The sequence below is a fragment of the Petaurus breviceps genome, unplaced genomic scaffold (assembly GCF_028583685.1).
Source record: "Petaurus breviceps papuanus isolate PSGF00001 unplaced genomic scaffold, PetGlider_PUasm1.0 175, whole genome shotgun sequence".
NCBI classification, from domain to species: Eukaryota; Metazoa; Chordata; class Mammalia; order Diprotodontia; family Petauridae; genus Petaurus; species Petaurus breviceps.
In genome coordinates, this window is record NW_027185764.1 from 166257 (window position 1) to 191453 (window position 25197).

Genomic DNA, 25197 nt, shown 5'->3' on the forward strand with positions numbered 1-25197 from the left:
TACAAATGATGCCCTTTTTTCTGACATTTGTTCTGATGTGGAAGATTCAATCATAAAACAAAATTAAGAAATATCTTGACCCTCTTTAACTTACCAAATTTGGTCATATCAGTCAACTTCCTTGAAAAGTATTTTAGAAGCAATGTACAGTTCCAAAATGGCAGAGGTATAAAGGAAATACTGCTTCATTGTAAAAATGTGTATGTATTGGGACCAATAGTTTTCTATATAGAGAGTCTTCCAAATCCTAAGAGTTTCTTGTTGGGTGACTTTGTTGAAAAAGAAATAGTGGTCATGTTTTCCTCTTGGAAAGTTTGCTTTCCTCTAGGAGTAGTAGGGGAATAAATAGAATACCTTGGTCTAAATGGATATGGAGGTGAAACTGAAGGGAAGAACAAATGAAATTATTTCACTGAAGGTCAGTGTGTATTTAAAAATTAGATTATAGGGTGGCTAGGTGGCGCAGTGAATAGAGCACCAGCCCTGGAGTCAGGAGGACCTGAGTTCAAATCAACCTCAGACACTTAACACAAAGGCCTAGCCGTGTGACCTTGGGCAAGTCACTTAACCCCAATTGCCCTCTAAAAAGCAAAAAAAAAAATTAAAAATTAGATTACATCATGGACTCAGATAGAGGGGAAAACTACTAAGTTTTGGTTCTGGTGTAGTCTCAATCTGAAGAAGGTGAATGGTACAAATAGGAAAGGGAAGAGGTCTGAGAAATAAGAAAAGAAAGCAATTTTGCTAGCCTGTTACTAAATAGATTGGGAAAAAGTTAAAACAAAGCAAAACAAAACAACTTGCTGGAGGAAGGAGTTGGCTTTAGTAGCCTAAATGAAAGGTGTAAGCATTTATACATTTTATGTAATGGAGGGGAGTGTTTAGGACACAACCATCTTCAAGGATGGCTTTGGGGTGCTAAATCAACTGGTCAGAGTGTTTAGAGTAAAAGAAAGATATGTAAATACATCTTGGCTAAGCATCCTTGGTAGACATAAGGGAGGAAAAACAACATGCTGGGGAAGTGGGTTTCACTTGGTGTTCATTTGGTGAACAAAGGAAGCCAAAGATACTGGTGAGAATTAAAATTATTTCACCCACTGAATTTGGTGGGATTTTTTTAAGATGAAAAATTGTCATTGTCTGAATTAAAAATCTGCCTTAATTGGTTTCAGGAATTAGGATTAAACAGCACGGCAAGAGGAACAAGGTCTGGAATTCTGAATATCATGCCAACTGGTTTCAGTGATTTTTTAAAAGACATCAAGCCAGGAATCATCCTCATTTCATCTAGGAAAGACTAGAGAGAAAACAGAGCAAGACTCCTATTTTATATTGCTGTGTGGCTTCTGTTGTATGTACTTCCTTATTTACCGACCTGAGGGCCTTGCTGTACACTTGGGTTCAGAGGATCCCCAAGAATGGATCTCTTGGCACGCTCTACACTTCGCTGGACAAACTCTTCATAAATAGATTCTTCCACAAAGATCCTCGATGCTGCAATGCAGCACTGGCCTTGGTGGTAAAACACGCCATGATGAGCAAATTCCACAGCATTATCCACTGGAAAGGAAATAACACAAAGTTGCACATTAGTCTAAAGGAAAATATTTTCTCCCCAAAGTTGTTCTTCTATGAAGGGAAGGCCTGAGTTCGAATCTAGTTACTATTAGTTACTCAGAAAATTAGTAACCCTAGCAAGTCATTTAATCTCTGCCTCAGTTTCTTCAAATGTAAAATGGGGATAATAATTGCACCCACCTCATAAGGTTGTTCTGAGGAGCAAATAAGATACTATTTGTATGGCACCCAGCACAGTGCTTTGCACTAGAAAAAAAGGAGTATTTTCTGACCCTTAAAATACAGAGCAGATAGTCTAAATGGTTTTTGGACTTGATTGCCACTGATTATTTGTTTTGGGGCCTAGATTAAAGCTGGATAATGAGGAGAAACTTGAAATGGCTGTTTTTAAGTCTTCAGCGTTAAATAGCATCAAAGCATCACTCTGAAAAGATTGGAGTAATTGGTCTTTGATGTACAAACCAATTATAAAAGTGACATCTGGAGTAGAAGCTAAAGATTCCTTCATATTTGAAATCTTTTTATTCCTGCCTCCCAGGAAATATCAAAAAATGCCTTAAATACGGTATATTTCAATATAAAACCCTACCTGCCTATGTACTGTGGAGAAAATGGCATGAACCTTTAAAAATACTATGGGAGTTTTATACTTATTTCTCAAAGTGAGAAGCAGCTTAGTTCAGTGACTAGAGCACTAGACCTGGGATAGGAAAGGCCTGAATTTAAATCCTGATTGGGACACTCGCTGATTATGTGGCCTTGGTTCTTAGTTACTTAGTCTCTCTTGGCCTCAATTTCCTTATCTGTCAATTGGGAATAATAATAATACCTACCTCACAGGGTTGGGAGCATCAAATGATATAATACAGGTAAAGTAATTTGTAAGCCATAAAGCACTCCATTATTGTTAGATATTACGAGCTATTACTATTAAAATCAAAAGACAACAGTCTCCTTTAAAGTCGAATTATCTAGGAAACTGAAACTCAACTGTAGAGTAATTTATAATAATTTCTAAAATTCCTTTACTAAACTGCTAAGATTAGCTTATTTCCTGCCCCAAAGGGAGTTGCAGGTTATCCAGTCTTTGGTTTAGGAGCCTCGGTGATAATTCCCTTTAGCACCTCATTTCAGATCGTTTAAAGCAAAAATAGGTGCCATTTTCTCACATGCTTAATTAAGTCCTTCTTGTAAAAAAAAAAGCCTTTTCCAAACATCGTAACAGGACATCACCATCTAGAAAGCTATACAGGCATAATATCTAGGGAAACACGGTAGAGTGCAATGAATCAAAGGGCCACGTGTCTTTAGACTTGAGTTTATTAATCCTCCTGCTGATATCACAATGTCACAACATCCTTCATCTGACTCAGCCCATTATATACTACAAATAACATTTGGATTTTTTTTTTTTTTGCATTCTGAAAGAGACCTTAGTAGAATGTGATCTCTCGATTCTGATTATATTTTTAAAACTTAAAATGAAAACAAGGCTGCCATATATAGATTGGGTGTGGCAAGTGTTTGTACTACTGCACTCATAGAACGCTAGGCTGGACTAGGCCTGAAAGTTATTTAGTCCCATTCCCTTATTTATAGCAAAGCAAACAGACGGAGAGAGGTTATGACTTGCTCAATGTGTGAAGTTCCTTGAGGACAGAGCATGGATTCAAATCCAAGGTTTCTGACTGTAAGAGAGGAATCCTTCTGACTTCAAGGCCTGTTAACTGGTCACAAGACTGTTTGTGAAGGTGAATCAAGAGATCCACCCAGCCAGAATTTAGGTCCTTGAATAATGCTGGTCAGAAAATGGAAATCAAGGGAAAAGAAAGGTCAAAACATGAACTGTACTCACAATCAGCATCAGCAAATATAATGCAAGGACTCTTTCCCCCAAGCTCCAGGGTAACCCTTTTCAGATTGCTCTTACCAGCAGCCTCTTTGATTAGTTTGCCAACCTGAAATGGAGCATGAAAAGGAAGGTCATCTGAGTGCTCCTCTTAAGAAAGAATGTTTATCTGAGATTTCTACTTTTGTAATAAGGAGAGAATCAGATTTCATTTGAGGAAAATCATTAAACTGTCATATTAGAGAGTTGGCATCTCACTGGCAATGCTAATCTGTTTTTAGTTATAAAAGCTTTCTGTGCCTGAAGACACACAGTTTTAAGGAAGACCAGTATGATGTGAAAGCAAAAAAAAAAAAGCAGTTGGGCAAAGGGGTAGGGGATGAGTGAGAGGCTCAGGGCATAGGATTAGAGACTGAGGTGTCAATGATACCCCAACTGCCTCTGAACCTAAGGGAGGCTCAGGGCATAGGATTAGAGACTGAGGGGTCAATGATACCCCAACTGCCTCTGAACCTAAGGGAGCAGTATGGGTACTGTTTGGAAATTAGAGTGCCTGGATTCAATTCCAGCTCTGCTACTTCTTACAACTCTGAAAAGGCAACTTTCAGATGAAGAAATCAAAGCTATCCATAGTCACATGAAAATAAAATGCTCCAAATCATTACTAATTAGAGAAATGCAACAACTCCGAGGTACCACCTCATACCTATCAGATTGGCTCAGATGACAGAAAAGGAATGTAATAAATGTTGGAAAGGATATGGGAAAATTAGGACATTAATACACTGTTGGTGGAGTTGTGAACTGATCCAACCATTCTGGAGAGCAATTTGGAACTATGACCAAAGAACAATCAAATTGTACAAACTCTTTGATCCAGCAGTACCACTGCTAGGTCTGTATCCTAAAGAGATTTTGAAAAGAGGTAGAGGGAGGATCTGTTAATACAAATATATTTATATCAGATCTTTTTGAGGGGGCCGAGAATTGGAAATTGAGGGGATGTCCCTCAACTGGGAAATGGTCGAACAAGTTGTGGTATATGACTGTAATGGATACTGTGCTATAAGAAATAATGAACAGACAAATTTCAGAAAATCCTGGAAAGACATATGAACTGATGCTGAGTGAAATAAGTAGAACCAGGAGAGCACTGTACATATTAACAGCAAATACTGCATGATGAACAGCTGGGAATGACAACTATTCTCAGCAACATCCAAGAGAATTCCAAAAGACCCACGATGAAAAATACTATCCACACTCAGAGAAAGAATTGATGGGAGTCTGAATGCAGATCAAAACATATATTTTTCACTTTCTTATTGTTTTATTTGGGTCTGTGTCTTCTTTTACAACATGATTAATATGGTAATATGTATTATATACATGTATAACCTATAACACATTGCTTACTGTCTCAGGGGGGTGTGGGTTGAAGGAGGGAGAGAGAAAATCTGGAACTCAAAATTTGTTCAAATTGAACATTAAAATTGTCTTTACGTGTTACTGGGAAATATAATTTTAAAAGTCTAACAATTCTCTGTTCGGGGAGGGAGAGTGGGGAGAGTTTGAACTATCTGATCTCTAAGGATACTTCCATATAAAAATCTGTGGTGACCTGTTCATCTCTAGCATTTCACTATTTTCCTACGCAAATCCTTCACTAAAATCAAACTGATCCCTCATAAGCCTATAAATCTTTAGTAAGCTTTTTCACCAATGCACAACCTTTTCCTCCTATGTAGAATGCCCAACTCATGGCTTCCATTTTTTAACCTCCTACCTATGGTCAAAGTCCAAGTTACATCCCAACTTCTCCATGAAGTTTTCCTGATCATCCTAGCTGAAAATAAATCCTCATTCCTCCAAATTCCTATAGTACTTGGCTCAGAGTGAGTAGAAATAGCTATTCTTGCTGTTTTGGCCAGAAACCCCTCCCAGGTTGATTTTTTTAAAAATTAGGTAAGAGAGACCATTGCCTAGCCTTAATCTTTGAATGGGTGTTGCCTCAAACAGTTAAAGAGCTTAGCTAGACCAAGGTCTCCCACTTTATCTGGGACCATCCCCAGTTGTTCTGATCTGTTATCTTTCCCACTGGACCCAGATGGCTCCAGAGGCGAAGGTGAGGCTGGTGACTTTACACAACCCTCCCTCACTTAAATCCAGTTCACTTGCCAGTCAAAACATTACTTCATGACGTCATTGATCTTCTTCAAGAATAAAGTATAAACAACAACAATATAATGCAGGTATTTGCACATCATAACCTAGCCCCACTCCTGCCTTTTCAGCCTTCAGACATCTTACCCCCCAACACATACTCTTTAATTTCCTGACACTAGCCTTCAGGCTGTTTCGTGAATAAACCATTCCATCTCTCAGCTCCAGGCATTTTCTCTGGCTGTCCCCCACACCTGGAAAGCTCTTCCTCTACCTCAACTACGACCTCCCTATCTTTATTTAAATCCCAAATAAAATCTTTGTCTACAGGAAACCTTTCCTAACAACAGCACTTCCTCCTTTTTCTTCCTCTTCCTACTCCCCTCTTCTTCCTCCCCCTTCCTTTTCTCCTCCTCCTCCCCTGGAGGAGGCAAGCTTTGATCACTTAGACTTTGTAAGGGATCTTGGGGTTTGGGTGCTAGATTTTTTCCCTCCCTACTTACTCATCATATCATTGAATTTTTTTTAAAAACCAGGACAATTAACTCTTGTTTCATATAGTTTTCATTTATGATTTCTTGAAATATAGCTCTGAAAAACCAGGCTTCAATAGACTGGAATTCAAATAGAGCTGACTATGCATTTAAACCCAAATCACTGGCTTTCACTGATTGGCCAATAATAGGCCTCAGCCCAAGTCTTACTTGCTCCTTGTTTGAGTTTTGATGGTTCAGAGTGAACGTAAATAGCAATTGTTTTTGTTCTGTCCAGAAACGATAAGGTCTTCCCCTCCTTTATTGTTTTTTTGTGAGATTTTTATTGGAATGAAAAGTAGATGGTCTTTTACCTCAATTTTTACCTAGTCTTTAACTACTAAATGGGTGTTGTCTCAGAAAAACAGACTTGGGAAAGACCTTAGCTTAAAAAAGTCCAAGGTCTTTCCTTGCATCCTGGACCATTGCCTGTAATCCTGATCTATGTCTTGCCGCTGAACTCCAATGACTGGAGGAGAAAGTGGGACCCCAGTTAACTCACAAGTCAAGGCATCCCCCGCCCAGATGTCATTGGTCCTCTCCCAGAATGATGAACAACAGCAAGAAACAACAACCCCTCTTAATTCCAATGCTTTCCCTCTTTTATTATTTCCTAATTATCTTGTATGTAGCTTATATACCTTTGCTTGCATGTTGTTTCCCCCATTAGATTGTAAGCTCTTTGAGAACCCAGACTGATTTTTGACTTTCTGTATCCTCAGCACTTAGCTCAGAGCCTGGCACATAAGGGGAGTTTAATAAATGTTTATTGATTAATTAATTAATCTGTCAACCAGATGCTAAGTTTACAGAGGGTCAACATTGTACCCTAAAGCTATTTCCCAAAGAACCTTGCATGCTAAGTGCTCAGTAAATGTTGATTAGATGATGCCCTTCTTTTCCTTCTTTCAGAAAGGAATATCCTTTTTGACAGAAGAGTTGGGAAAGGAACTTTGAGCCTGAGGAACCATTTTTAAGAGCTTACTAAGTTCTAGGCACTGTGCTAGGCACTAGAGATACAAAGGCAAAAATGAAAAAAAGTTCCTGTCCTCAAGGAGTTTAAATTCTATCAGGAGAGACAACATAAGCTTATATAAGTAAAAATAAAAACCAGGTAAATACTTGTACCAAACACATGTCCTTTGGGTATAAGTACCTCAGAAATTCACATTCTTGATAGCCATCCTCAATGCTGGAAGCCATTATTCAAAGATTCTTTCCATACTTTTTCCCCATAGCTCATTTCCTATATGCTAGGATTCTTTTCTTGTATGTATTTGGGGATGTAGGGTTTCAGGGTGGACTCTTCCTTTTTGATGGTCTCCAAATACAGTTCTTGGACTTCTAAGTCTTGATATTCTCAAGACATTCCTCAATTAAAATGACTTGTCAATTTCTTTTTACCTGGAAGAAGTTTAGACTAAAAGATTTCTTATATCTGTTCCAGTTCCAAAACTGTATGACTCTATGATCCCGTTCATTCTCTATTTTTCTATTACCATCCCATTTTCTCCCACAGACTACAAAGTGAAAACTGGCAAGGGATATAGGGTAGCCCGTCAAGTAAGTCTAACAAAATGTTTAATTTGACAGTTACTTAAGACAGATAATGAGCTATGCCTAATTGAATAATGGGAAATCTGCATTAACATTTTGGAAAATGCAATGCTCTCACTGATCCTAAAATATCTGCTCCTAAAACTGGCCATTTTAAGCAAAATTTATATAAAAAATAATCCAAAGGTCAATGGAAAACACATGAGGTGCATGTGTAGAACGCCACCAATAACAACTCCTGTAGAGGTAGGAAAAATAATACTAAGGACATGTGTGAATCAGAAAAGAAGGCAGGCAGGGATGAGAGGCAACACCTGGGCCATCTACTGGCTGCACCAATATTCAAGAGATAACAAAAGGTTTTAGTGTTTTGGGTTGATTCTCCAAGGGAAACATAGACAAGAAGTAAAAAGGATGACAGGCTATAGAGGGCCTGTGCTTCCTATCTTTGGGGGCAGTACCACCAATGCATACATCTATAAAAGCATATATCCTTCTGTTTTAAGTGTTACAATCAAGTACCTGAATAGTTTTTTAGTTTTGCTGAGAAACTTATGCAATTATGTTCAGTAAATCTAGGAATACATGGTTTAGAGTCCATCTGAAATACCCATCCCAATTTTTTTTAAAGCAATCAGGGTTAAGTAACTTGCTCAAGGTTACACGGCCTGGTGTTTCTGGGTGGGTGCTAAGTGTCTGAGCCCGGATTCGATCCCCAAGTCATCCTGACACTGGAGCCGGTGCTCTTACTCGCTGTGCTACCTGGCCACCCCTCATCCCAATTTTTCCATGCCACACCTACACTTCTTATTTAAGAAGACCAAGATCTTCCTTCTACTAGAAGCTATCTTTTGCTCTTTTCTGTTCTCAAAGAGTTTCCATGGGTTTATTTTTTTTTAACGGAGGTTGTTAAGAAGCTAGTGCTCCCCCCTATTCTATAACGTTTAGGAGTATCTAACTTAAACCAGAATTAGTGGTACCTTTATGGTATCTAAAGATAGTTAATTTACTAGATTGAGAAAAAATTATAAAAGGGGCAATTGAGGAAGAAGGGTTACCACTTTGTTAGTGTTTGTGAGCCGGAAAACCACCCCACATTATGGGGTATATAAACTACGTCTTCTAAGAAGTGGTATTTGAATAGCTCCAATGGACCCAAATGATAGACATTCTCCAATGCTGCTGTCCTATTTGGCTATCCTCTACTAGTGCTTTCACTATATGAGGCAGTGTTGTTTTGTCCTTCGTTTTCAGAGGACCAGTGACTTGTGCATTAACTGGATTTAAGTGAGGCAGATTTCTGCTGTTAGCAGCCTCACTTCTCTCTTCCAGAGTCATCGAAGTCCAGGGCAAGACAAAAGTGAAGATGACTGGCAATGAACCAGGATGCAGTGGATGACCTTGGTGTCTGATGTCTGACCAAGCTCTAAGCACTCCACAGTGCTTGCTTTGTGGCTATTGGAACACATTTTTCTCATCCACTCATTCTGTCAGTGGGAAGTTCTCCCATGCTTGGGGTAGAAAGCCCCCTAATGATGGGGTACCTGGGGTCTAGATCAATTTGTGATATCAACTTGTAAAACCAGTCTGTTCAGTTGCAACTGCAATTTGTCCTTTCCCATCCTTGAGCTCTGCCCCTTCTCCCTATCCCACACTCCACCTAGGCAACACCCTGTGACCCCTTTGTTCTTACTTAATCTCTTCATTTCTTCTGGGCCTGGCCCACACCCTCCTTTATGTTTGCCTTTTGTCTCCTTGGGACTGGCCCAAATCTTACCTAAACTATCTATTCACATGCTCCTCTTGGTCAGCTCTGACCTTTGTCTATGCACTGAGGCCCCTCCTGTCTGGTCAGCCCTGACAATGGCAGCCCTACCCTTTAAAGGTAAAAGCATGTAACCCTCTCACTTGCAGGTCCCCTAAAGGACTCTTGCCCGCTTCTCATGGAAGCGTAACAATAAACTTCTACAACTCTCACTCCAATTAAGCCTGAGACCTTGAATTCTTTCCAGAGGATTTTGCAGGTTTTCAGGTCTTGGATGAGATCAGGGTTCCTGCTGAACCTATTGGGATCCCGTCCCCCATCACTAACTCACCTATGGGTTTGAGACCCTTAATCACTCTCACATTGTTGTAGCCCATCTGCCCAGAGTTCTACTGGATAGTGGCTGCTGCTCATGCTACAGCTTCTTGGAGCCACAGGTGAGAGCTGGGTGATTGGTTGGACACCAAGGTGGATGAGCAGCCTTGAAAACAGCAAGCCCTCACACCACAGACAGCGAGTTTTCCCTGAACACCCCAAACACTACATAAGAGGCAGTGTGGTCTGGTGAACAGAAAGCTATACTTGGATTCAGGAAGCCATGACTTTACTGTATGGCCATGGAAAGTCACAACTCCTCTGAGCTTTAGTTTCTATCTGGGTGAAAGAGCGATGATAATTCCTGCACAGCTACCTTACAGGGCTGTTGTGAGGATCAAATGAGAAAATTTGCATAGCATTTCATGAATCTTGAAGCACTGCAAGTGGCAGGTATTGCAAACTCTTGGACAAATAGCATATATTCACGAAAGGCTTTGAAATATATACAAAAACAAAAGAGGCCCAATGATGTTTTAAATGACGTTCAAAGGATCTTTAAACTGCTGTTGTAGTTTAAAACTTAAACATCAGGGTATATACTTGTACTACTGAACTCACAGAATGTCAGAGCAGGATGGGACCTGGGAGTTCATTTAATTCCACCTTCTTATTTTGTAGCAGAGCAAACTGAAACACAGAGGTTATGACTTGCTGAATTTTTTTGCAGTAACTTAATGACAGAAATTGGACTCAAATCCAAGATTTCTTACTTGAAAGCCTGGGCAATATTTCATAGGAGTGTTGCAAGAAAAGCACTTCATAATCTCTAAGGCATTGTAAACACACACTACCTTATTAATCCTGGCATATCATTCACCACAGTTCCTATGAAATGATATTTGAAAAGCAAGAGAGTGCTCATTTCAAACTTCCAAACTCTGAGCTTGATTTGCATGTCATTATGGTATCCATCATTATATTATGGTCATATGCCTGCATCACCACTCAGTGCAGAACTTTGACTTGACCCACTTGTAATCAGTCAGTTCTTCTATAGACACATGGGACCCAACCACAGCAACATGCAGAGCCCACCCTGACCTCTCCAAATTTCTTAGTCGGTGTGTGCTCACAGGATTCAAGCTTATTTTGAAGCTTTTCTATTTATGACAAACACAATAAGGAAAGATAGTTTGGTGGGGGTTAGGAGGGTACCAGGCCTCTATCAATCTAACAACAAGCATTTATTAGATGTCTATTATGTGTCTGACTCTGTGCTAGACATTGAGGATATAAACACAAAAGTGAAAGAATTCCTGCCCTCAAGGAGTTTACATTTTCCCAGACTAACTGCAGTTCCTTGCAAACGGAAGACACTTGATGAATGCCTATTGAATTCAATTATCTCTAAAAGTCTTGTCTTGCTTAGATGGCATATTTGAAGAGCACAGTAAGATACAGATAATTAGACAGGAATGTATTTTATGAGGAATCTTGACCCTAAACTAGCTACGTTAAGTATACGCCTCTAATCATTGGGGCTGACTTAAAACCTGAAATCATCTTACCTCTGTGGACCCTGTGAAGGCCACTTTATCTACATCCATGTGAGAGGAAATGGCTGCTCCTGCTGTGGGCCCATAACCTGGCACGATGTTCACTACTCCCGGTGGAAATCCAGCCTAATAGAATGAGATGGCCACAAATTGATTCTAAAGAAGAAGGATCTAATACCACTGCAAACAGAAAAGCACCTTGAATAAATGAATAAATGATAAAAGCACTTATTAAGCTCTTGTGTGTCAAATACTACATTAAATGCTGGTGATAAAAATATAAAAGGAAGAAATCCCAACCCCCCCTTCCCTGAATTTATATTCTAATAGGGGAGACAACCTATATAGTAAATTCCATTCACTAGTGGCCAGTAAATGGAACTATGGCTAGGTCAGTCCCATAAATGGGGAGTGGAAACAATGGAACGACAAGTCCATCGATAAGACCTTTGGTAAAGTGATCATAGGTCCCAAAGAAAGCCATGGAAGGGAGGGAGGGGTTAGGAGAATGGTAGCGGGAGTATGTATACTCTGCAGGGTCTGAAAACAACGGCATATGGTCCTAGGCAGTGAAGAAAAACATGGTTTTGTTAAGCACTCATGGGTGGTGTTGGGGGAGGTAGCAATACACAGAGAAGCAAAAATATACACTCTGCCTTCAAGGAGATCATATTCTAATGGGGAAAACACTTGGTAAATTTGAAAAAAATTTGTTCATTTAAATGAATGGTCGTTTTTGGGGGAGGGTGGTACTCTAGCTTTTTTATTCTTTTTTTCCCCCTTTACACAGTAGATTGTTAGAGTATATTGTAACTTATCAAACTTACCTCTTTGATTAGTGATGCTGCATAAAGAGCAGAGAGTGGGGTCTGCTCTGCTGGTTTGACAACCACGGTGTTTCCACAGCAAAGGGCGGGTCCAATTTTCCAAATGAACATAACCAAAGGGAAATTCCACTAAAAAGCAATCAAAAAAGAACCAATTTCCTTGTCATTGAATGGCCTTCTTTGTTAAAGCTATGCGCCAAGGCGTCACTGAGGTACTGGACTGACTCTGGTTTTCAAAGGCCAAACCAGTGGCGTGGGGACTTTGGAAGGTTCCACGTAGATAAAAAAAAACAAAAAAATATAAAACAAAATTAGCAGCTCTTGGGTATGGGTTTGAGGACAGGCTATATATCATTTGAAGACTAGCATAGTAATCTTTAGAGAGGAAGGCTCGTCAGAAGAGCACAATATTTCACCATGCAATCATTTGTATGTAAGGAGGATTTTGTTATCCTTTTTAGAATTCAGATTCTCAGGATCCACGGCCATGGCAATGTCAAATTTCCAGATGTTAGATAATGATTCCCCAAGGATCCTAGATAGTAATTCCTAGAAGCATAGTGATAAGACAGTCCTACTGAGACTGAGCAGTGAGGTATAGAGGTGACATACTGTGATATTTATTATACTTGCAGAGAGTGACATTATTGCTAAAGTTAACCTGCGGGCTTAATGTTGACAAGAGGCCTTCTCTGTTTGTTGCCCTATAGAACAAGTAGGCACTGGTCAGTGAGTGGGGAACCCATTTGGGATCAGGGCAATGCACAGAGGAATGCATATACCTGCCTCAACCAGCCCCCACTGAGGCTTGAGGGAATGCAGGAGAGTGCACAAGCAGGAAGGCCGTGCCTGTCTTGATTGAGATGTAGGGTAGTTGTGCCCCTTCTTATCAGCTCCTAAGACAAGGGTGACTAGGGAATGCTGTAGGAGCTGGTGCTCCCATTATCGGCAACCCTTCTGAGAAGACTAGAGTAGAATAATTTAAGATTATTAACCCCTCCAAAGCTGTCTTCCCATCCTTCCTGTTTGACCAGATCAAGAGTGAATCTGTAGAGGCTGGAGTCCAAAAACTCCAGTGCCTCCTGTGTGTTATTTGTTAAACATCACTGCACCTTGTTTTTTCAGTCCAAAAATTGGTTTCATTGTATAATCGTTGTATGGTATAATTCTGTTTGTCACACCGCTTAAAAGGCAAACAGAGCAGCAAAGTATTCATCAGTAGCATATGCATACACATTTATCTCTCAAGTGTTGCGAGGTACAAGCTTAGAATTCTCAGAGCACCTACATTGTAAGTATTTTATTTTTAACAATCCTCAAATTTTAAATCTTGCACCAAAGAAAGTTTAGTAATAAAGGATTTTTAAATAATACTGACACAATTTTTTAAAGTTTTATATAATAGTCATACCCTTTTTTTTTTGCGAAAAAATTGGCATAAAATCTGTAATGATTATGCAGTAAAACATGGCAGTCACCAATTGAGGATTTTTTCCCCCTCAATACAAGGAACTCAGATCTGTTTATATGGAGAGATTATGATTCAGATTAGAGAAGGGAGGACCCACACTTATGAAATCATAGCTCTGTGATGAAATTTTCCACACATTTCAAATTTCCCAAATCTGAAACAGTTGTTATTATAGTAGTACAAACTTGATTTTTGCATGCTTTTATTGATTTAAGAGTAGTATCAAAAGTAAATCCACAAATAAAAAAAATCATCTTGTATAAAATAGAATGGGAACAGAAAGGATCTTTTTCATTTCTGTTTTTGAAGTGACTTTTCAGCCTGAAAAAATAGCATGTTCATGGTGTAAGAACCAAGTCCTCAGTGGGAAATAGATTGTGGATTCACATTATGTTTAAAGACTGAAAAAGCTCTTTGTTCTTGGGACAATTAGTCATTATTTACAAAATTATCACATTGCCTAGCTGATTTTTTTAGGAATAAGTGGGTCACTAAAAACATCTATCCAGCTGTTAGTGGTTTGTGCTTGCCTCATTTGATTTTTAATAATGCATTTTAAAAGTATTTATAAGTGTCATTTTTTGGCTTTTACCATAACAAGAGGCATAGAAAATTCATTTCCAAACCTAAGAGATGTAGCTAGTTATTTAGATACTATATTTATCATCAAAAGCAGCATGGCATAATGGATATGAGAACTAGCCTCAGTCAAGAAGTCTTGCCTCTATCACATGCTAATTGTATGAACCTGGACAAGTCACTTAACCTTGCATTGCCTCAGGAAAGTATGGAAAGAAGAAGTCCTTTATCAAGAGTGTCAATGAAACTCTATATTTTAGTCCAAAAAGATAAGTTATTTGGTTGGCATATTGGAAAATGTCAACAATAAATCATTTCTGTAGTTAGTATTCTAAGAAATCACAGCAAGGATGACTCGATTTAAAAACAGAGAAAGACATGTTACCATTTGCTTATAAATAAAATTTGAGTGTCATCATTTTAAGTCTGGAGAAAGATACACTGGGTTTTAGGATTGTACGCCAAAATGCTACTGGCAGTACTTTTAAAAATGTTGATACTTCAAAGGATTTTTTATCTCATTGGTGGAGGTATTTCCATCTACACCAAATCATCCCATATGACTTTTGTGCATTTTATACTTTGGAAAAATTCCCTATAGAATTTTCACAGCCTGGAGATGGGGCTTCTCAGCAATTAGAGATTTCTAGTCGGCAGTTCAAAAAAGATGTTGAGCAATGGGGTGTGTTGTAATTACACTGAAATGATGCCCTCTGAAGTAAAATACTTAAGTCTCTCTTTATTCCATGCTAGAAAAAATAGAACTTATAAAACTGTATCATACTACAAAGGGACATAATAAAAAGCAATAAAAAAAGAAAATCCATCTTTAAATTGGGTAAAATGCCTTATGACTTTAATGAGGATATCTGATTCGTTGGCACTGCAGTTTTAGAAAATACTCCTGGGTCCTGAAAGGGCAAGAATTCCTAGTTTACAAACAGGGAGTCATTTATTCACTGGGGGAGTAAGGCTTCACTATGACTTACGGTACAATACTTCTACAACTTTTGAATTTAGCACAATTCTAAATATAATTTTTATGGGACAAAAAGTCCATGGTTGATCCTTTAATCAGAGAATTTCCGAAGTCATATATGTCGAGGCAACTTACAGGAATGATTTGGCCACAAACACCAACAGGTTCATGTCTTGTGTAAGAGAAATACTTTCCATCTAAAACAAACAAACAAACAAAAAGCACATTAAACTCAAAGATACATTTGAAACAGCTATGATATGATGGATAAAGCCAACTATTAAGTATATACAAAATGGAGATTCATGACACATCTCTGACCTCAGGCCAAATCAGCTACCTTGATGCCTGGGTATTGGATATGTTTTAAAAGGTGATATATTCCTACTCCTCAGATATTACAAACCATATTTGCAAATATTTCCAGAAAACAAATGGCAAAATGGCAATGAATGGAGTGGTGGTGGGGAGATGTAGGGAAGGTGCCAAAAATTATACTTTTGCAGCTTTAATATGCCAAGATTTAATAGCAAAATAGAAATCAGGCTTTCTAAAAAATGCAGGCTCCATTCTCTTTGCTGGAGGTACAACCTCCCACAGTGATCTGCCCCAAATGTTTTGTTTTTTCAAATAACAACAAACAAAAAATAACAAGAAACCCCAAACATCTCTTCTAATACTCCCTTTTCCTTCCCCAGCCCCATTAAGGACAACTGGTTTATAACTGATTTTAACTTCATTCCACAAACTTACAAATTTCATTTGGTCTTTCCTGCTAAATCTTATTTAAATTTCCATAGATTCTAGGCCCTAAAGAAATATGGTGGCTATCAAAAGACAGGACCGAATCCAACTTCCTCTTGGTGTTCCACCAGAAACTAGTTAAGTACTTTACACATTTGTCATTGTTTAGTCATTCAGTTATGTCCAACTCTTCATAATCCCATGGATCATAGCCAGGACTTCTTCTATCCTTCACTACCTCCCATTCTCTGTCAAAGTTCATGTTTTTTGCTTCCATGACACTATCTATCCATCTCATGGTCTGCTCTCTCCTCCTTTTGCCTTCAATCTGGGTCTTTTTCAATGAGTCCTGTCTTCTAAACTAAAGTATTTGACCTTCAGTTTCAGTATATTTGGCCTTCCAATGAAGCGTCTGAATTAATTTATTTAAATACTTTACAGTTAGTGTGTGCTTAATAAATTATTTTTATATTTAATACCCATTTATTAATATCTCTGTGTACATTTCATTCCTTCTCTTAATCAATCTAGAAAATCGAGTCTCAAAAAGAGCCACATGACTATGCCTCGTTTTTTCTTACTTCATTGTGTTTCATTTCCCATGACCTTCCCGTTTCTGTGGTTCATTTTTGCTTGGCCTTTTGACTGACTGGTTTTTAGGTAGTTGCAGTGTTATTAAGGCTGTTTAAATCCCTGGAGAAGCTTAAGGATCATCTCCATCAAATCTTCAACTACTAGGTTCATTAAATTGGAGAGTGACATTGATCCTCAAAGAGTAGAGGTAGAATATGATCAAAGGACAATTTTTCCTCCATGTTCTCATAGAACCAGTTAGGTTTTAGATGAATAGTTAGTTCTCCCAACTTTTCTTGTCAAACTCTGTTTCTCTTAAAAAGCAATAAATGTAATTTATACCATGCATCACTTTGAGCTCTTCTGTTCTGGAGTTAAATTGAACCAAATTCCAATGACATTACAAGTTCTTCAAATTTCTAACTGTTTATCTTTCCATGAAGTTATTTGCACACCCCATTAATATATATATTACATATGAATTTTATATATTATACATGCATACATATTTATATGTATATATACGTGTGTATATATATGTATATATACATACATACATATATATATATAAGACAGAGAAGATTCCTTAACACAGTTAAACTTGGCCACAGACTCATTTTCATTTTTCTTTGAGTTAACAAGCTTTTATGGGAACTTAAATCATCAGTACAAAGCAAGACCAGGGGTACATGATTGTGCTGGTATATTATTGGAGCACAGAAGGAATCCTAGCTAATTACCTGTTACCTGAGCATAATTTACCATTGCAGATAAAAAAAAAGGTAAAATGTCAAGCATCAGTTTGAAAAGTTTGACCCTTGGGAGAAAACAGTATACATTTGACTACACAATAATTAGATCAACTGAAGGATATTGAATAGTTATTAAAATATTTCTAAGCCTGTTATTGGCATAATTTTGCTGAATCTGTAATTAAAGGGGAGATGATGAATATTAGCAGACCCCAGCACCTGCCAAGGTGAAATTTTTATTATCTGATTAAGGAATTTTGGTATCAAGTATTTGGTTGTAGCTAGATTTCTTCAATCTCTATTTTTTAAAGAGATCATATATACTTACCTATTGGGATTGTACGACCCTGGATCTTATCTGCCCAACTTGCAAAGTAGCGTAAAGTCTTCACACAACCTCCTAAATCCATCAGATATGCATTGGAAAAGACTTTTCCACCATTCACAGATTCTATTGTCTGTGGAAAAAAAAAAGATTAAACACAAACTGAGCTCAATATATTTGTCATGAATTTAAAAGAAAATATTAACACTATTACTTAGGTAACAATCCTACTCTAATGTAAAGACAATATGGCATAGCAGATATGAGTCCTAGACTTGAAATTAGGAAGATCTGACTTCACATTTTGCCTCTGATACTTCATGTCTCTGCACTCTGGGTAAGCAGATCATTCTGTTTATGCTTGTGACAAATTCCCTAGATTTATTCTATTGGTTCCACTGTTGGAATGGGAGATAAATGTGCTGGAAGGAAAGTAAACAACTGGTTAAGATATTGTCTAAGGGTGAAATTGGCTAAGTTTAGATTTGGATCATAATTTAAAATGTAGAAGCAATAGGCTCTTGGCCAGGGTTGGAGTACACATAAAAAAGGTTGGTAAGAATGAGTTTGGCTGGAGGCTTGCAAATATAAACAAAGCATATTTTTAGTTGAAAACAAAAGGGGAAAGAAAGAAATGGATGAAAAAAACCCCCACCATCTACCAAACTTGGTGGTATATAGAGTATATATAGCATAGGAAGAATTATGGAAGTAGGTGTCAAAAAGTTCAAAAGAAGAACAAGTAGACAGTAACAAAACCCACCACCTTAGCTGACTAATGCACAAAATACAAGTGATAGTGAAAGTGAATGAAAGACTTGATAGGAACTGGTATGCTACTGGAATAGAAATCTCAAAGGGAAAACCTTACTCCAAAGAAATTAGATAGATAAAAGGGAGGCAAGGAGCACTGTATATTAAAAACATAGGCTCATGTAAGGGAATCTTAGAATAACAATAATGATAATAATAGAATCTCCATATCACCTACTATGTGCCAGGCACTGTGCTAAGCCCTTTGCAAATATCATGTCATTTAGTCCTCACAACAACCCTGGGAGGTAGGTGTTATTATGATGCCCATTTTACAGTTGAGGAAACTGAGATAAAGAGAAAGTAAGTGACTTGCCCAAGGTCACGCAGCTAGCAAGTGTTTGAAATGGTACTGGAACTTAGGTTATCCTGACTCTAAGCCTACCTTTACCACCTAGCTGAGAGGGGCAATCAAAATGAAAAGAACACTTGTGAAGATCAGTGGAAGCAGAAGCAATATTGTCAGACACTAATGTTATGGGAATAGGAATCTAAGATCTTCCCTGCCCCTTGGCCCTTTGATAGGCTTATGTGACTCTGAGAACCTTCCTTGATTTGAAAATATACTCTGCCCACTAATAGGCTGAATGTGGTCACATGGAACCTGTGGCAGGAGGCTTCTTTTTCAGGAATGCCCACATCTTGGTGCTTTGTGATTGGGCAGTGGGTCAAGAAGTCTGTGACATTCTCTGAGCCAGGAGAAGGCTGTGTAGACCCTGATGTGAGGTTTTGTTTTGGGGCTTACTTTGGGAAGAGTTGTGGGATTTGACCAGACGAGACTCTGGGGAACTGTTGAGCCCCCTGTCTTTGAAAACCCAGATGTTGCTGCTTCCCTCTCTGGTAACTGACTAGGTATGGATGTAATGGTCAGACAGCTGGAAGCCTGTCTGCTGATATGTTTCTCTGTCTGCTTGTAACTTGTTTGTGTTCCCTGAAGTTCAGGGTGTTGACCTTTTCCCCCTGAACTAGGTAAATGACACATGTTTGATTAAACAAGATTGTTAACCCATTTTGAGTTGCTTTCCTTTAGAAAAGCAGATCTAAGAACCTGTGCTAGCAGCCATCCTGGGTATGCTAGGGTGCTTGCTGCTACAACTAGGGCTATAAAAGTCAGCTCCTTGGATAAAAAACCAAATCAAAAGAAGAAGCATTTATTAAGCACTTACTGTGTGCCAGGTACTGTGCTAAGATGTGAAAACTAGCTAGACAGTAGTGCTTCTTGGAAAATAAATCTGGAGGTTTCATTGTGCTGAATATTTAATCTCTATATGGTAAATAAGAATCTAGGTGGTGCAGTGGATAGATCACTGGGTCTGGAATCAGAAAAACCCGAGTTCAAATTCAGCTTCAGACACTTACTAGTTGTGTCACCCTGGGCAAGTCACTTTACCTCTTTCTGCCTCAGTTACTTCAATTATAAAATGGGGATAATAGTAGGTAATGTTAAGGGAATTTGAAGGTCTTCCCTGTCCCTTAATAGGCCTAAGTGATCCTGTGGAGCCCATGTTGGGAGGAGCTTGCCCAATGGGTAGAGCAGGAAGTATGGGTAAGGCAGAGCTGATCGAGAGTGAGACAGAACTGGGAGAGAGGGAACAGGCAAAGAAGAGCAAAGCAGCTAATGTGAGTGAGAGAGGGGAGTGATTTTGCCTAAGGGAACTTGCTTTGTGGGGAGGCCTAACAGAGGGAAGGTTTGGGATGTTTGGGCTCTCTGGATTGGTGATGTATAAGAACTCTGTCTTAAAAAGAATACTTAGGACATTGGTGCTCCCTGCATTGGCAATGTGTACAGACTCCTTTGTTACTATGATGGATTTGGCTTTCTGGTGTCTGAATAAATGTCTTGGTTTTGTCTTTCAAGAAGGGGGTCTGTTATATCTTATGATTCAAACTTGGAAATATACCTACATATTCATAGCATCAGTGAAATATAATAGTACCTATGTACCAAGGTTGTTGTGAGGATCAGAAGAGATGATATTTGTATCACTGTGCACAGTGCCTAGAACTTTCCAAGCAGGTGTAAATGATAATTCCTCTCCCCTTCCTCTGATATGGCGGCCAAAAATATATTTCAATTTCTTGAAGACCAACCTCATGGAAAAGGGATTCAACATTTTCTGATTGTAGGAACAATTGGAGGAAATCATAAAGAGGTGAATTTTGGCTTGATGTAAGGAAAGAATTCGTAATGATGAGAGCTATCCAAGCATAGAATGGTTGGAAGTAGTGTCTTCCCTTTATTGGAGGTCTTTAAACAAAGATTAGGGGACACTTTAGGGATAAGTTCTAGATGGGTGGAACTAGACACACTCTGGACTCTTTCCAGCTCCAAGTCTCCAAGATTCTGTGAGAGTGTTTTGTAATCCGTTTAAAATTCTGCAAAACAATGAGATGTTTTTGAGAAGCAGTAGGGGACCCTGGATAAGAGAACTGGCCTGAAAGAACTGGATCTGAGGTCTAACTCTGCTATTATTGTTCTTTGTCCTTTGTTGTCTAAGAAAACCATGACTTCAAGGAGGTGAGGCCATGACTTGCGAATGAATTGGATTCAGGTGAGGCAAAGTAATGCAAGGTCACCAGCCTCACTTTCTCCTCTGGAGCCATCTGGGTCTAGTGGCCAGATATAAATCAGGACCACTGGAGATAGCCTGGGATGCAAAAAAAAAACAAACCGAAAAAACCAAATCTCTGACTATGATTGGTCTGCAAGAATTGAATCTGAGATCTAACTATGGCTATGTGACCCTGAGTAAGTCATAGCCACTCAGTGATAAAAATTGTAGGGAAGAGGCTGCCTTGCATTCTCTATACCAACTTTTAGGAGAGTGAAGTAAAACAGCTTGTAAAGGAATTCCTTAAAACCCTCAAGAGTTTGGGGTTTTTTCGAGGACATGAAATCATCATTGTAAACAAAACCAACTCATAACAAAGAATAAAATTGAGGCCTCTATAAATCCCTCCCTTTATGCAGTGGATACTTACTGCCAATAGCAGACGGTCTCTTTCAATTAAATCAGCCAGTTTGTTCAGGAGCCGTCCTCTCTCTGAAGCATCCATTGTCCGCCATGGGGAGCCAATCTGAAAAGCCTCCCTTGCGGCTTTCACTGCCTTATCCACATCCTCCTAAAAAATCAAACAAAGCTAAATTCAGGAGAAGGATACTCAAGCACTATTTCCCAATTTAATTTCAACATGGAACACTTTGGGGATCGAAATATACTGATAGGACTCATATATATTGACTCAAAATTATGAAACATTTCTGCAAAAAAAGAAGCTGGGGAAATTAAAGAGAAGGAATTACGGCTATTTTCATTTTTCCAAATGTTTATCCAATTAAAGTATTTTAGAGATGCCCTTTTAAAACATAACTATCTTATTTTCACATGGAAAAACCACACATCTGGTAAATCTAATAGGCTACAAAGATAAAATGTTCATTAAAGAACATGTAAACCAACCCCCTCATTTTTCATAGGAGTTAACTGAAAAGTCCAGAGAATTGAGCTGATCTGCCCAAGGTCACCTAGGTGACACAAATAGGGTTTGAACTCAAGTCTTCTGACTAAACACAATGCTCTTTTCACTATTCCTGTCTATCTCTCTTACTCCAAACACTATGGATAAATCCATTGTTTAACAATGAATATTTCAGAAAGGAAAATAGTTAACATTATCATTTTTCTAATAGAACTACTACTCATGTGACATGTAGTAGTATGTCTCCCTAGAGCACTGAGAAATGCCTTACTAAAGAGAACATTATAGAGGACACTGGATCTGGAATCCAGAAGATTGGAATTCATATGCTGAGTCACTCATTAACTGTATGACTGAGATCAAGTCACCTAACTTCTCTGAGCTTCAATTTCCTTTTGTGTAAAACACAGGGGTTAGCAAAGAGTAAAAGCAACATTGCACAATGACCAACTATGGCAGACTCAGCTCTTCTCAGCAATGCAATGATCCAAGACAATTCCAAAAGACTCATGATGGAAAATGCTATCCATAACCAGAGAAAGAAGTATGGAGTCTGAATATAGAGAAAAATAGGCTTTTTTTCTTTCTTGGGTTTTTTTTCCTTTCATTCTGAGTCTTTTTTTTTTCTAACAACGAATGTGGAAATATGTTTAATATGTCTGTATATGTATAGCCTGTATCATATATTGCCAGTATATAATAATATATTATATATAATATATTTATATTATATAATACATATTTATTATATATATACTATATATGTTATATATAGTATGTATATATACACACACACACACACATATATATATATATACAGTATATATAATACGATATATTGCCAGCCGTCTTGGAGAGGGGGAACATTTAGAACTCAAATCTTATACAAGTAAATGTTGAAAATTAAAAATAAATTAATTAAAAAAAAACCCAAATATAAACAAACAAAACAAGAGCCCATGATAATTTCTACATCAATATGTGCTCCATTAGAATGAACACTGAGTTTGAATCGTAGTTCTGGCACTTACTGCCTCTGATATAGTAAAAAAGACACACACACACACACACACACACACACACACACACACCCCAAAACCTCCCCAAAACAGGGGGTTAGACTCATTGGTCCCTTCTATTTCTAAAGTATGATCCTATGAGTAATGGTTGCCATATATTTTGGCTATTTCCCAATGGAAATTCATTCACCAGGATCTCACTCAAGTCCCACACCTTCCATGGGGTTTTTCCTTAACTCTTATAAGTCTTTATGGAGAGTTAAGTATGACATAGTAAAAAGAGTATTGAACCTGGATTCAGGGAACCCAATCTAACATTCCAGTTTTAGTGCTATTGGTGAGCCATTTAAAACCTGTGACACTTAATTTCCTCAGTCTGTAACATGGGGATAATGTCATCTTATATTTCTTTATAGGGCTATGGTGCCAGTCACTTTTTGAATTCTTAAGATGCCATATAAATAAAAATTATTATTTTATTGATTTTTTTCTTTTAGGAATTTTGTTATCATTTGTTTTTATATCACTTAGATTTCTCATATCCTTCTTTTCCTTTCCTGCAACAGAGTATTTTCCTTATAAGAAACAATTAGGGGGAAAAAGGAAAAGAAATAAAATTTAGCAAAATTTGAATTGATCAAGGCATTAAAAAAATTTGACATTCTACTCCTCTGCAGATCTTTGCAGAGGTTAGAGGTGGGTGTGGCGGGGAGGAGTAATTTGTCATATTTCTTGTTCTTTGTAACTTCACACCATTTATTTTCCCACTGTTATATGGTGATTGTTCATTTCTATTCTCATGACTGCTGTCATTGTATATGCTATTTTCTTGGCTGTACATTTTTCATTTCGCATCAGTTCATTTTTCTTTTCTTGTGTCAACTGCATTCATCAAGTTCATTATCTCTTACAGCACAGTGACATACTATTATGTTTACACACCACAATTCATTTAGGGGTGAGGAACCTGGGGCCTTGAGGACACATCTGGCCTTCTAGGCCCTTATGAGCAGCTGTTTGACTGAATCCAAACTTCACAGAATGAATCCCCTTAATAAAAGGATTTGTTCTGTAAAACTCGGGCTCAGTCAAAAGGCGACACCCAAGGACCTAGAAGGCCACAGGTTCCCCACCCCCCTCCAGCAAAAGGGCTTTCCTTTGCTACTGCAGTAAGTACTACTCTATTTTGTCCTATATTGCCACTCTACCTGCTTTTTTTTCTTTCTGTTCGTTGTATCCTTAGGATATAGTTCTAACAGAGGAATCTTGATGTCAAAGGGTATGGATGTTTTAGTCACACTTTTACATAATTCCAAATTTCTTTCCAAGAATAGGTGTACCAAAGTGCCTCTGCTTTTTCATAACTTTCCCAATATTGGCTATTCTCATCTTTGCCAATTTTCTGGGTGTGAAGTGGAATTGGAAAATTCATTTGATGTGCACTTCTCTTATTGTTAGTGATTTGGAGCATTTATTCATATAGTTTTAATAACAGTTCTATTATTTTAGTGACTTTAATAATAGTTTATAATTCTTTTGAGAACTATTTGTTCATATCTTTTGACTATTTATCTATTTAGGACTTTCTTTTAGTCAGTTGTTATCTGTTACAGATGAAATAAATATAGATTATAAATAATATAGATTAAATGTCAAACTCTTTAATTAGAAATATTCAACATGGGGCAGCTAGGTGGCACAGTGAATAGAGCACCGGCCCTGGAGTCAGGAGGACCTGAGTTCAAATCTGGCCTTAGACACTTAACACTTACTAGCTGTGTGACCTTGGGCAAGTCACTTAACTCTAATTGTCCTGCCCTCCCCCTTCAAAAAGCAAAAACCCAAACAAAACAAAAAAAGAAATATTCAACATAAGTTTTTTTTGCAAGTACAATGCTTCTCTTTTATCTAGATACATTAATATTGTGTAAAGGCATTGCAATTTCATGTAACCAATATTATCTATTTGATTATTAATTCTCTCTCTTTTTTTTTTTTTTGCTAAGAATGCACTTCCTAAGTGAGAGCTGTGAAAGGTACAGGATCTGCCTCTCTTTTATCATTGTTGTTGTTCCTGCTGCTGAAGTGAAACTTCTTGACACATTTGCACCATTTCGTCTGCATGATATGACTTGGTATCCAATTATATGCTGTCTACTGTTCTTTGCTATTACTAGTCTGGTTTTACCAAGATGTAAGCTCATAGATGTTGGGAACCATTTCTTATTTTTTCCCTGTGCTTTCCCACATTATATCTAGAACATGGTGTGTGTGTGTGTGTGTGTGTGTGTGTGTGTGTGTGTGTGTGTGTGT

The 25197-nt window shown here is 38.0% G+C and overlaps 1 protein-coding gene across 1 annotated transcript in view; it reads right to left on the reverse strand.

Moving 5' to 3' along the window:
* The window catches only part of LOC138158549 (aldehyde dehydrogenase 1A1), a 67799-nt gene that overhangs the window by 18027 nt on the left and 24575 nt on the right, over window positions 1-25197 (reverse strand). The window contains exons 3-9 of the mRNA XM_069084598.1: window positions 21368-21508; window positions 17576-17705; window positions 15314-15375; window positions 12150-12278; window positions 11335-11448; window positions 3437-3539; window positions 1379-1563 (exon numbers count right to left, since the gene is read on the reverse strand). Coding sequence (XP_068940699.1) covers window positions 1379-1563; window positions 3437-3539; window positions 11335-11448; window positions 12150-12278; window positions 15314-15375; window positions 17576-17705; window positions 21368-21508 — 864 coding nt within the window. The remainder of the gene's footprint in view (window positions 1-1378; window positions 1564-3436; window positions 3540-11334; window positions 11449-12149; window positions 12279-15313; window positions 15376-17575; window positions 17706-21367; window positions 21509-25197) is intronic.